Source organism: Cornus florida, unplaced genomic scaffold, assembly GCF_030987335.1.
Source record: "Cornus florida cultivar Cherokee Brave unplaced genomic scaffold, ASM3098733v1 CherokeeBrave_3.0.0_Hap2_Chr06, whole genome shotgun sequence".
NCBI lineage: Eukaryota > Viridiplantae > Streptophyta > Magnoliopsida > Cornales > Cornaceae > Cornus > Cornus florida.
In genome coordinates, this window is record NW_026775576.1 from 4923636 (window position 1) to 4937728 (window position 14093).

The 14093-nt window shown below is 35.0% G+C and overlaps 1 protein-coding gene across 1 annotated transcript; it reads right to left on the minus strand.

Annotated features, from left to right (window-relative positions):
* Positions 1-787: 787 nt before the first annotated feature.
* Positions 788-8570, minus strand: LOC132311067 (protein FATTY ACID EXPORT 5-like). Its single transcript, XM_059808781.1, has 3 exons — positions 8221-8570; positions 2983-3070; positions 788-1025 (listed from the first exon to the last, which is right to left on the minus strand). Exons 1-3 carry the CDS (start codon positions 8417-8419, stop codon positions 953-955), a joined length of 360 nt encoding a protein of 119 aa, XP_059664764.1. The 5' UTR covers positions 8420-8570; the 3' UTR covers positions 788-952.
* Between the last annotated feature and the right edge of the window lie 5523 nt (positions 8571-14093).

A 14093-nucleotide genomic window follows, 5' to 3' on the forward strand; every position in this document is an offset into this window, starting at 1 on the left:
TTTTCAAATTCCATTGTATCTCAAAACAATTGACTCTTTCCAGCTATCCTATGAACTAAGAGAACTTTTAAATATCTTGAGACTTTTTTAATTTGATACTATTTTATCCACCATTTATCCTAAAAATTTAATCTGTTAGAGCAGTAACTTTGATTTAAAAGTCCTATAAATAGAAGGATATTGGGAATCCCAGCTGCTTGGTTGACATGATTCAAGGAATCTAGCATTTCTCAATGTCATTTGCCATCTTGGTTAACAACTAAGGGCGTTTTGACACCACTGGAGATATCAATATTAAACACATAATCACATGAAGATCGACTAAAATTACCTAAGGGGGTACTTCCTCGCCTTCCAAAGGAGAAAGTCAGAGGGTTCGTCCCCATAGGGGCATTGTGGGTGTGGGAGTATGCTTAAAAAAAAAAAAAAATCGTCCAAAATTAGGGTTATGGGTCTTTAGCCGGGACAGGGAGTGCAGATGTACAATAATTTCTAGACTCCTTGCTACATCATCAAAAATGTAACTTAAGCATTGCAGAAAGATCAAACTTTAAGTCCAGCCAAAAGAAAAATATTTCAATGAGATACTCTGCATGCAAACTACAAGAAAATTGAAGAAAATAGATCTTAGGGTTTAGGGCCAAGAAAGCGGTCGTCCGAAAATGTTATCAATAATGGTGACACGTGGTTTCGGCATTTGTGAATATAAATGTCCATTACATTAGGGAAAGCTTCAGAAGGATTAATTGACCATGTAGCAATTAGCAAGTGTTGGGACAATAAGAGCTTGGTTAGAAACCAGGATTCTTTCTCATTAGGATGAATACTTCCTTTCATCCAGTATATCCAGTACATGACAAAATGTAAAATGATTTAAGAGAAGCATCAGTATTTGAGATCCTAGTACACACATACAGTATGGAATTCGCATCAAGAAAAATTCTCGATACCATCACTCTGTTTTAGCTGGGATATGGTTTCCGCCCATAGCAATCTTGTACAAATAAAACCCAGTCATGAGCGCACTGCAAAACAAATGTGATAGCAAGAGGTTGAGAAGCTCATTACTTCTTAAGCTCTAATGATGTCGACTGAGAAGCAAGTATCTCAGAACAGATACTAAAGGAACATTAGATGGCATTGTTAAATAACTTTAAGGTCAGCTGACAGTGGTGTAAGATCAAAAGCATTAAAAAAAATAAAAATAAAAATAAAAAAAAAGAAGAAGAAGAAGAAGAAGTTAGTATAGCAAAAGATAGTTTATTCAACTCAATTCAACCATTTCTTTTCCCCTGGAAAAAATTCAACCATGTTAGTACAATATGAGTCAATTCAACTCAACGCCCAAAAAATACAGTTTGTCGATTCCTGCAAGGATAATTAGTTATCATTGCATGTGTTTAAAAATAAAATGGGGTGCTTCAAAAGTGATCGTGTTGGAAATTGTGTCTCAAATTCCTATTCTAATTAGGATTCTATTTTATAGTTGTATTCTATTAGGTAATTTCTTATTTGACAAGTCTTAGCCTCTAAGGAATTGTAATCCTTGTCTAATAAGGATTTATGTTTGTAACTCTATAAATAGGTACATGTGTTGCGGGTTGAGACTAATGAGATTGAGAAAGATGTAGTTTCACGAGGGAGTTGATGGTTAGAGGTAGTATGCAAGTTGGTAGAGTAGGAAAAACGCCAACAAAGCCATAATAAATATCGCCTATCCAATTGCTATATTATAAAAGAGAGTATTTTAAAGAGAGCAGTGTTATCAAAGGCCCAAGGCGCATTAAGGTGCTAGAGGTCCTCTGGAGCCTAGGCGCAAGGTGAGGCGCGCACCTGAGTAAAGTGACGCACATAATGGAAAAACTTAAATTACTATTAAAGTATTTAAATTCCATATAAAAGGTGAAAATGTTGTAAAAGGCGCACCTGGGAACACAACAGGCGCAAGTCTTGCAGCTGTATGAGCCTGGAGACTAGGCTCGCCTTTGACAACACTTATCTGAAATGATTTCTTATTTTATCCACCTCTTCAATTTAAAATATCTTAACTTATTTTTATTGGTTCTATTATTGATCGTTGTCAAACATGTATAAACTATCATAATAAACTCCTTTTATTTTCACCACTGGTGAAATTTACTCCAGAATACTCATGAGAATATGTTACACGTGGTTTGATGGATGCCATACAGAGGAATGAAAAAATAGGATTTGTGTAACTGACCCTAAGTAGTTGTGAAAAATGCTTTGTTTGTTGCTGCAAGCTCGTGCCATTCTTTAAAGTCCAACGAGGGAAAAAAAAAAAAAATTTGTCACTCAATAGTGCTTTATTATAAACCAGCAAAACAAGACAACCAGAATAAGCATATCCTGTCAAATTACTATATTATAGAAGTTCTGGAGACAGATGCTGTGATCAGCTTAAAGCGGAGAAATTTGTTCAACAAATTGATGCCAATCAAAGTCAAATGCATGAGAAATCCCATAGAGAGAAAATGAGTAAGGAATAATATAACTCCAGATCACTAACATTCAAGGAAAGTATCACCTATTCTTCTTGAAGCAACAAGATCATGAAGAATTTTAAATGCAGTGCTACAATCTCAGTTTTATTCATTCATTAACTAATAACTTAGTTCATGACAAATATGTCCTAATAAAGCAGATCACTCCCCAAAAGTGTACTCATCTCCTACAGGTTGATATAGCCGTGAAATTATAAGACCCAGTAATTACAACATAGCCATGAAATTATAATAGAATGTCCCTGATCACCTAATAATTCAGTAGGTCCAGCTAAGGCAAAATACGAGAAAGTACAAGAATATCCATACAGTCAAAGTTCTAAATAAGGTAACCTAGACTTGAGCCAAACTGATATTCTAACTGATAGAAATCCAACATATGAAGAGCACAAGACAAACATTTTAAAAAAAATAAAATAAAACAAGATCAAATAAAAAGGCATGCTTAATTATTTACCTGATCACGGCAACAACACCGGCTGGCATTATCTTAGACGTCTGAGCATAGCGCTGTCCCATGACCCACGTGAGTATCACAGCACAAGCTGTTTGAAGGCATATAGATCAGTCAAAATAAAATTTTGTGAATGGAAAAACAAAAACTATGATGAGCACAACTTAAAAAGAAGTAATATTTAGGGGTTTTTACTGGATCATTTTGTAACAATGCACTAACCTTACCCAGCTTTGAATGTGCTCCTCATTTTACATCTTGTTTCTCATGTTTTAAATGGCGACGATTAGATCCATAGCTAGTATAGTTATAGAAGACTGTCACTGCTAAGATTTAATTTTTCATACATAAAAAACATCACCCTTCCCTTCCGGGGGAACAAAGCGTACGCTATATCATCTTGATTGTGATATTATGGTCCGAGTTTGGTGCCAGGTCGCGTTGCGACCCACTTATGACCCGACGACACGTTGGATGGAAAATTTTGACCCCTTTTTTGCTCATGGGTCGTGGACCCTAATTAGTCTTTTGTAGCCCGATATATAAGGGCGCTTAGGGTTTGGAGTGGTGGACGTGAGAGGCTCTGATATTCATACAGAAACAAAGTGAGGCGCTGAAAACTTGTAATCTCCGATTTTACACATAATGAAAACTTTCGCCAGATCCCAACCGAGGACGTAGGCTATTGCCGAACCACGTATAAATCTTTGTGTGGCGTGTTTACTTTTCGGTCGTGATTCTTGATTCCACTTGAGTTCGTTACGTTTGTCATAACATTGATGATAGGAGGTTGTCCTAGGACATGCAGTTTGAAAGACTTCTGCATGATTGGGAGGTGGAGGATATGGTTGAGTTCCTGCTATGCTTTATAAACAGGTTCTTGCTGGGGAGGGGATGGATGAGTCATTGTGGGTGGAAACAAACCATGGGAGGTTCGAGGTCCAGTCCTTCTATCGCCAACTGATGGATGTTCAAGGATGTCCTTTCCGTGGAAAGGTTTTTGGCGCTTGAAAGTACTCCTGATGGTTTCTTTTTTTGGATGGACAACAGCCCAGGGGAGGATTTTGACCATTGACAATCTGAGGAGGCGGCATCAGATTATTGTCAATTGGTGTTGTTCGAATAAGCGGGATGAGGAGACGGTGGATCACCCCTTCTCCATTGCCCTAGAGCTAGGGATGGTTGGGATTTTCTGTGCGCCTTTTTTGGGATTAAGTGGGTTGTGCCAAAGTCCACGAGGAGCTTCATCGATGCTTGGGCAGTTGCCAACTGCGCTCCAAAGCTACAGATGTGTGGACTATTCCCCTATGTCTTTGGTAGCCCTCATGGAGAGAGAGGAATAGGAGATCCTTTGATGGGGTGGAATCAACTTGGGTGATGTCAAGATTCTTTGTTCTTAGTTCTCTATTCTTTTGGGTTCAAGGCTCTCGGTGTAAACGTTTGGAGATTCTTTTGGATTTTGTGGATAGCTTAAGGCTATAGGTTTTTTTGTAGTTTGTTCCGGGCTGCGCTCCTCTTTTGGGTGCTTTTCAATGAATACTTGTCATAGAAAAAAAAATTTATTAGTCTAAACCCTGTGCATGAAATTTCTGAAATTTGCTTATACTACATGCATACACATAGCAATACCTTTACTCCCTTCACCAGCATTTGACATCATCAATGAAGACAATATAAATCAGAAAATTGAGATTACATATATATAGGGAACTCTTTCATGAGGCCTCTTAACAGATTAGCAGAAAATCCTAAAACTCAAGTTTCATGACCATGCGTATCACTAGAAGCAAGTTTTGGTGTCTGACTATTCTTTTCCCCCTAGGACAGAGATCCATGCTTGTTGCCACTAGTAATTTTTAATGTCTGATGCTCTTCTCCCGATCTAGAAACTTGAAAAGAGACCCATAATCTTTCCTTTTCTATTCATGCTTGACTCGCATATTGCTAGTTCTATAGAGCTTGTTATGTCGCCAATAGGCCAACCTATGTCTGCAGTAGAAAAAGGATTGAGATGCACCAATTGATGGCTCCCATTTATGAGATTAAGTCCAAGACGAATTAGCTAATTTGATGATTCAATGGAAAAAAAGGTTGTGTGTGTCAGATGGTTAAACTATCAAGAAGGAATGCCAAAAGTTTTGAGAACGTCTAGGAAAGAGAAGAGGCTTACTTTAAGAGTTTACACAGCCTTACCTCGCACATGTGAAGAGGCTCCTATTTCAATCCAGTGACCTCCATCAGGTCACAATGGAGCAACCTTATCGTCGCACCAAGGCCCACCCTCAATGTTTTGGTTTTTTTTTTTTTAAGATAAGTAAAATTTCATAGAATCAATGTCAAAAGTTTTGAGAAGGTCTAGGAAAGTAATGTTAAGTTTGAATGTTATTTTATTACAACCTGCCTGTGGGTACACTTGGAATATCAAAGGGAACATATGATGTTGGTTTTTAATCATTTTCCTCCTTATGCTGATATGGTGATGTTTAATTGGGAACCTAACAAATCACAACAAAGAATAACGTATAATCAAGACTTCATAATTTAATCCAAACTTTCTTGTAATGATGGAATAGTATTTCTTATATAAGATAGGCCGAACCATTTTTATGCTTTACTACAGTGTAGAATGTTTCTTTCTATACAACATGATGTACCAATATTTATTGTTTATTACCTCATATCAAGAGTTTTCTCAAGTAATAAATTTTCAAGAATTTCAAGCTTTGATTTTCTTATTATCCACAGATAAATGATGAATGTCATAAAGATTAAGTGAGACCAATGACAAAATGAAGTCCATAAGCAGAGAATTCATTTTAAAGCTAGAGCTTCCAAATATTACAAATTTCCCATTTTACAGTTAAAAATTATGCCATAATGGCCTATTTGTTGGAAAAAATATTCTAATAGTAGAAGTAAAAAATTTAATTCCCAATTGGTTTAGCAAATCGTGATTTAGAAGAAGAAGATCACTACCTTAGGACGAACGGTAGATCTTTGTGAGAACACTTCTTTTCTTCAAGTTACAAGCTGATTCTAATGGCTTCAAAATAACCCCAAATCCTCACTCCTATGACCTCGATGAAATCCACAAGCTATGGAAGACTGGTCTCCAAAAGAGAATAGGAACCCTTGGTCTAGAGAGAGGGAGACAGAATGTCTTGCAATCAAACAAAATACATGCATACACAAGACAGTTGGCCACCCCTTATTTATAGACCAAGAGGGTGGCCCACTTTATCTCCTACTCTACCTTATTTCTTTTCTAAGTTATAATTCAATTGCTTGCTTTTCAAGTTAGGCTAGAAGTGGGACCTAGATGGGCCAATCCAACACTTGGCACCAATGGGCATGTTAAATGTCTAATCAACTATTGACCCAATCATGGGCAATAGCCCATTTGGTACAAACTTGGCCTCTCCAAAGGGAGGTCAGGGTTCAAGCCTCAGTGGAGGCACGTGTGTGTGAGTTTGCGTTACCATCCAAAAAAAAAAAACCATTCACCCAATTAATAATCCCACTAATTATTTTTATCTCCACTAAATAAACATAATTGCACTCCACATAATGAAAAAGAAAAGACCTCTCCATGTTAAATTACGAAATAACCCCTCTATGCATAATTAATATTTGGATAAAGTAATGTTATCAATCCAATTACTAATTCACACTTATTTTGATTTATTCCGTTTGATCACATAAATTTATTTTGAGAAAATAATATATATTTCATAAATAAATATATACTAAAACAGTTTTATCAAGACCACTGGATTCAGATTTCTGTGATCAAACAAATCAAGTCAAAATATATATCTTGCATAGATACCATCTTAAGAATATATGTTTCAATGCCAATAGTCAATGATTATCCAAAATACTCAGTATGATAACCCATGGGTCACTGTAGTAAAACAAAGGAAAAAAACAAAGATAAAGAGTCCATTGATCTCTCAGGTTTAAGAGTTACTTGTGAAAATTTACAATGACGGCTATTGTACTTTTCACTTCTTGGAAATCTACTTTAATGCGTCATAGACATCAACATGTATGGTTTTGAGTCTTCCACTGACTGAGATAAGCCACCGTATCTCATAGAAACTAACATGTTATATCCTTTCAGATAGAATGCCCAATTCTTCCACTGAATGCGAATGATATTTGTGATAATGTAAATTAATGATTTATATCTCCTATGCATGACTCTCCCTGTGCATCTAAATCTTCATTACATAGTCAGTGGACTCTTAATTCATCTGATGAATCAACCAATACAAGCATTCACCATATATGTATGTAAAGCACTAAATAACCCCGATTTATTAGTAAAATAAATGTCAATTACAATCAAATATTGGCTTTGAAGGGCATAAAATATTTATGTATTACAGAACTAATATCATAAAGCAAATAATTAAATAAAAATGAATAATAAATCAACATTGTGCCTTACAGCCATCACATTCCTATCATTCATGATGGTTTTGTAAGAGAGGCAAAGCCCTTTAAACAACATTAATAAGACACCACAAAGAAACCATTATGGTTTGGGTTGCTTCCTATTAGATCAAAGTTTAAACAGCTTCTTATCTGGCAATGTAGTGGTAGTGAAGCCGTTTCTTTATTTTTTTTCCTTTTTGGTAAATACACCATAACTGAATCAGCTTGACCAAATAATTAACCGTTTTGAATTGGCATATATTGGATTGAAATCAAGTGGGAATCAACATGTGCTGTATTCAAATTGACATCATCTACTATCAATAATTGGAATTGCAAACAACGTGTAACTCAACAATTTAAAAATAAATAAATAAATAAAATAAGAATCAGAAAAGGGGCAGAAATCCAGTTGAGTTCTTTCTGCATAATATATAAATACTGTGTTTGGTTTCTGAGAAAACTGATGGGACGCAAGAAAAGAATAAAGTGAAGTAGCAAAAATTGACTCATAACTTGTAAATAGTTTCCGTAATCATGTAAACCCAAGTAGTTGTCTTAGGCACAAATTGACGGAGCTTTTCCCTTTTCAGGACCCAAAATGTGAAAATCCTAAGGTTCATTCATTTCCCACCATTTTCCCAGCAACCAAATGGAGAATAAATTGCTACATCTGAGATCCATACCAAGAAATGCAACACTAATAAGATTTCCTAATGCATCATAAATCCATGAATGACTTGGGATAACATCAAAATATCATTAAAAGTACACGTGTGTTTGAATAGAGATAAGCAATACCCGTCTCGAGAATCAAGGCAAGGTATGAGTTCTTTCGCTTATTGAAAGCTTTGAGGCTGAGATAACCAGCTAAGATGAGCAAAAATCCAGTGCCCAGACCTCCAGCCAATGAAGCTGTGCTCCCTTTCTTGGCATACCCAACAATCCCACCACAAACCATAATCAACCCATACGGGATCGTAAAGCAAAAATCATGCATTTTAAAGATCTGGGTCTCCAACGGAAAGATCAAAATGAGTTTCAGAGATAAAAACAAGTGAAGAATTTGAGGGTTTTGTGTATCTTTCTGGTGTCTGAATGTTTCAACAATGGAGTTCCGTTGGTCAAAAAAAAAAAATTGTTGGTTTGACCTAAGGCCGATTATTGTATATAATAAAATTTCTTCATTATCTCTAGTCTTGTGCGTGTGGGCACCACACTCAACGTCACAGTGTCACACCAACGCTTATCGCCTTCGCCAATAAGTATTTGAACAAAATTACCATAAAGCAATATAGACCACCACCTACGCCCTCGCAGTATATTGTTGACCCGAGGGAAAATTTTAAAAAATCCCTAGCCAATTATGCATATATTTTTAAATATGCTATTTTTTCAAACTAATAGATTTAATTATTAATTTTTTTTAATCTAATTACAAAAGCATATAAAATTATTATTTAGACTTTTTAATAGGCCAAAATGTTCATTGATTTTTTTTTTTTTTTTTTTTTTTTTTTTTTTTTTTTTTTTTTTTATACCGTTACCATCAAATTTATTCCCAACCCACCCAGACAATTAACAAAAAATTGCTCCTAAATTATCTCTCCAACTCTCTTCTCTCTTTTTATCATTAGCTGTATTGATGAAATCAATTCAAATGGGTAGCGAAAACTTGCACCGGTGCAACTTTTTTATCGGTGCACATTCCTTGTAACGCCCATTCGTAATGAATGGGCAAATTTATTCCCAACCCATCCAAACAATTAACAAAAAATTACCCCTAAATTATCTCCCCAACTCTCTTCTCTCTTTTTATCATTAGTTGTATTGATGAAATCAATTCAAATGGGTAGCCAAAACTTGCACCGGTGCAACTTTTTTATCGGTGCACATTCCTTGTAACGCCCACTTGTAATGAATGGGCAGACAATATTATGCACTGTGCTAGTGTTTTTTTGCACCGGTGCAGTTTCTTTCTATTAGGTATGACATAAGAGTACAACATTTGGTACTACACAGGTGAAATAAAAGTTGGACACAATGAGATAAAATTAGAACTATGTGAAATAAACGTTTGACACTGTGAGATAAAAGTTATACAATTAGTTTTTCAAAAGGTGAACCTTATTGTTTTATATGGTAGGAATCCATTGATAAAAGAGGAAGTATAGCTTTGAATTTGTCAGATATTGGACAATACATATTTAATATAGATAGATAAATTTTGTGAAGTTATGATACAAGGTAGGCATATGAGGCCTACAAGCTTTTCTTTGTCTTCAGAGGAGCCACCTTTAGGTTGTATTTCATATTGGGTGATGGTATGGATTGGATAAGAGGGGAGGAAGATGATGAAAAAATGATTTTTCACTTTAAGACATTCTATTTATAGTAAAACCCTAAAAGTGTTCTGAAAGGGCCCCGCCAGGTCTGGAAAAGTGTAATTTGAGCAGACGCGCTCAAACGGTGAAACTCCATGAAGGAGAACCAAAATGAGAAAATATGAACAACGGAAGAAACGGTGTTGAAAATTGAGTCCCGAACAGAAAGATATGCCCAGAACAAGTTCAGTAGCAATCGGGGGCAATAAACCCTGAAACTGGGGAAGAACGACCAGAAGGAAATTCTAATAGTACGCAACTCGATGAAAAGTGAAAATGAATCTTGTATGAGGATCCAGGCTCAAAACCAGGTATCTTTGTAATAATTTTCATTAATTGCACAATAGCCCCTCTAGAAAGTGATAATTGCACTAATGACCCAGAATAAAAATATCTCCCAAAAATATTTTTTTAAAAACCCCTAAAATAAAATATCTCCAAAAGATATTTATGAAAAACACCTCGAGAAAAGAAAATGTTTTTGAAGAACTGTGCATCCATGCCTCTATGGACACCGGGAGCAACTAGAATACTTTTCTACAAAAGTAAAGATACGTATTTCGTGAAAACCACTTAGAACGAAGATACGTGAAGTCAAAATCCAACTCCGAACATAAAAAGTGAGGTTATACCAACAAAGTGACAAACGGGAAAAAGACTAAAAGTGAATAGTGTCCAAAAAGTGAAAATGTGGAAATAACGCGGTCCTTTAAGGAAGTTGTCAATCCCAAGGAAATAGTCTCATAAACAATTCCTAAGCACTCGAGATGATACTAAGTGACGAGAAACCAAACTCAGAAAAGAAAAAATCAACGGAAAAAAAAAATATCCATGAAAATCTGAGAAAAATGAAAGAAAAGAAAATGACTGGGTCATTACAAAAGAAGTCAATTTATTGAAATAAGTTTTTTTTTTTTTTTTTTTTTTTTGGACATTTAAAATGTTGTATTGAAACTGATTTAGTATCCAAACTATTTTAAACGTGAAAAGTTATTTTTCTTATTTTAAATTGTGTATTTTATATTGTGCATCCTTTTGCTTTAATTAGACAATCTGCATCTAATTTATATTTTGTTGAAAATTTTTATTGTGACTTTATCTCAATAGGAAATTGACCCTACATCTTTCACGTAAGTAGACTTGATATCCAATTCAATTTGAGGTCTATACTATAATGATGATGATAGAGATGGGAAACTCTAGTAAGATCGCCTTAGGATTTAATCCTTCGATTAATCTTACCTATGATAACATTGATTGGTGGTTAAACTCGGGGAAAACGTACATGTATGCTTTAGTAGTGACTGTTTTAAGACTTACAAAAAATTTAATGGTGGAAGTGTAACCTTAGGAAATAATTCTATATCACAAATTTATGGAATTGGAGACGTGGAATTAAAGATGACCTCTGGGAAGATTCTAACTTTAAAGGATGTGCGACATGTACCCAGAGTGAGGAAAAATTTAGTTAGTGGACCTTCTTTAGTTCAACAAGGGTTTAAAATTGTAATGGAATCAAATAGATTTGTAATCACAAAGAACAATGTTTTATGGGTAAAGGTTATATTAGTGAGGGATTTTTAAATTGAATTTTATTTTCGATGTGAATTGAATCTCTCCACAAGTTTATAGCGTCGAATTTTGTGATGTTTGGCATTGAAGACTTGGACACGTTAGTATGAAGAAAATTAAAAAATTGATGGATCTTAATTTACTCCCAAAGTCCAAGGTAGATTTTAGACGTAAGTGTGAGATATGTATACAAGCCAAACAACCTAGGAAACCTCACAAAGTAGTTATGAGGAATACAAAAATTCTAGAACTTATACATAGTGATGTGTGTGATTCCAATAGACCACCAACTAGGGGTGATAATAAATACTTTGTGACTTTTATTGATGATTTTTCTAAGTATTGTTATGTATATTTGATAAGGACTAAGGATGAGGTTTTTGATAGATTTAGAGTTTACAAGAGTGAAGTGGAAAATCAATTGGAGAAAAATATTAAAAGATTGAAGTCCGACAGAGGAGGAGAATATTCTTGGAACAAACTTGGAGACTTTTGTGAGGAACATGGTATTATACATGAAGTAACTCCTCCATATTCACCGCAATCAAATGGAGTAGCCGAAAGGAAAAATAGAACTCTTATAGACATGGTTAACTCAATGTTATTAAGTAGTGGTGTACCCGAGAATTTGTGGGGGGAAGCTATGCTCACTGCATGTTTCATACTCAATCGAGTAACTGTCCAACTTAATGATAGAACTCTATATGAGTTATGGAAAAGTAGAGTACCTAATCTTCAAATCCTTAAAGTGTGGTGGTGTCTAGCTAAAGTACACCTACCAGAGCCAAAAAGAATGAATATAAGACCTAAAACAATAGATGCCATCTTTATAGGATATGCTCAATGTAGTAGTGCCAATAGATTCTTAGTATTTAACTCTGAAGTTAGTGATATAGCAAAAAATTCAATAATAGAATCTAGAGATGCTACCTACTTTGAAGATATATTTCCTTATAAGTTCAGAATACCAAGTCAGATAGTTGATACATCTTCAACCTATTATAGTCATTTAGCATCTTCTACTAGTACACCATTAGTGGAAGATTCTCAACCACAAGAACTTAGAAGAAGTAATAGACATAGAGTAGAAAAGAATTTTGGAGACGACTTTTTCACATACCTAGTCGAGGGTGATCCAATTACATATAAAGAAGCAATGTAATCTTTAGATGCTCCTTTTTGGAAGGAAGCTATAAATGACAAGTTTCAATCTATATTACAGAATAACACTTGGGTCTTAACTGTGTTACCTCCTTGTAATAAGGCTATAGGTTGTAAGTGGATTTTCAAAAGGAAGTTAAAGCCTGATGGAAGTATAGATAAGTATAAGGCTCGACTAGTAGCTAAAAGTTTCACCTAAAAGAAAGAAATAGATTATTTTGACACAAATTCCCCTGTGACTAATATCATAACCATTAGAATACTAATAGTTTTAGTCTCTATCCATAACTTAGTTGTGCATCAAATGGATGTTAAAACCGCATTTTTAAATGGTGACTTAGATGAAGAAATATATGTGGAGTAACCTGGGGGATTTATAGTAAAAGGACAAGAGAATAAGGTGTGTAAATTAGTTAAGTCCTTATATGGTCTTAAGCAAGCTCCTAAACAATGGCATGAGAAGTTTGACAAAGTAATCTTAGATTATGGATTTAAGATTAATGATAATAATAAATGTGTATATTACAAGGAGAATAATGAAGAAAATGTTCTATTATGTTTGTATGTGTATGACATATTAATTTTCTGGACAAGCTTAGAACTTGTATGTGATATAAAGTCCTACCTCTCAATGAATTTTGAAATGAAGGATTTAGGAAAGGCATCAGTGATCTTAGGCATGAAATTGAAAAGAACTTCTTGAGGTATCACCCTTAATCAATCTAGTACCATTAAGAATATGTTAAAAAGATTTAATTACACTGAGTGTTATAAAGTATTGACACCATATGATCCAACAGTACCCTTGAAGAAGAATGAAGGCGAACCTATATCTCAATTAAAATATTCTCAAGCTATAGGCTTTCTTTTATACTTCGCAAATAAAACTAGGCCTGATATTGCCTATGCTGTTGGTAAACTTAGTAGATATATGCATAATCCAAGTAAGGATCATTGGATGGCGATAGATAGAGTATTTAAATATCTCAAGACTACAATAGATTATTCCTTGTGCTATAAAGGTTTTCCAAATATGGTGGAAGGATATAGTGATGCAAATTGGATAACTGATAATCTAAAAGTAAAATCAACTAGTGGTTATTTATTTCTTCTTGGAGGAGCCGCTCTATCTTGGAGTTCTAAGAAACAAACTATTATCTTGAGGAGTACTATGGAATCTGAACTAATAGCCTGAGATACTACTTGTAGCGAGGCTGAGTGGATCAAAGGCCTATTACTAGATCTACCTTTAGTAGATAAGCCTTTGCCTGCGATATCGATACACTGTGATTGTAAGGCGGCTATTGATTTGGTGAATCAATCCCATACAAATAAGAAAATGAATAGACATATACAAGTGAGATATAAATCAGTGAAAAGCCTATTAAGTAGGCATGTGATCTCATTAGACTTTGTGAGATCTGAGAAAAATATAGCTGATTAGCTGACCAAGGGTCTTTCTAGGAAGGTTGTCCTAGATATGTCGAGGGGGATAGGCTTAAGCCCCAAGGGAGTCACCTACGGAGGTAACCCAACCTTCTGATTGGCGATTTAATC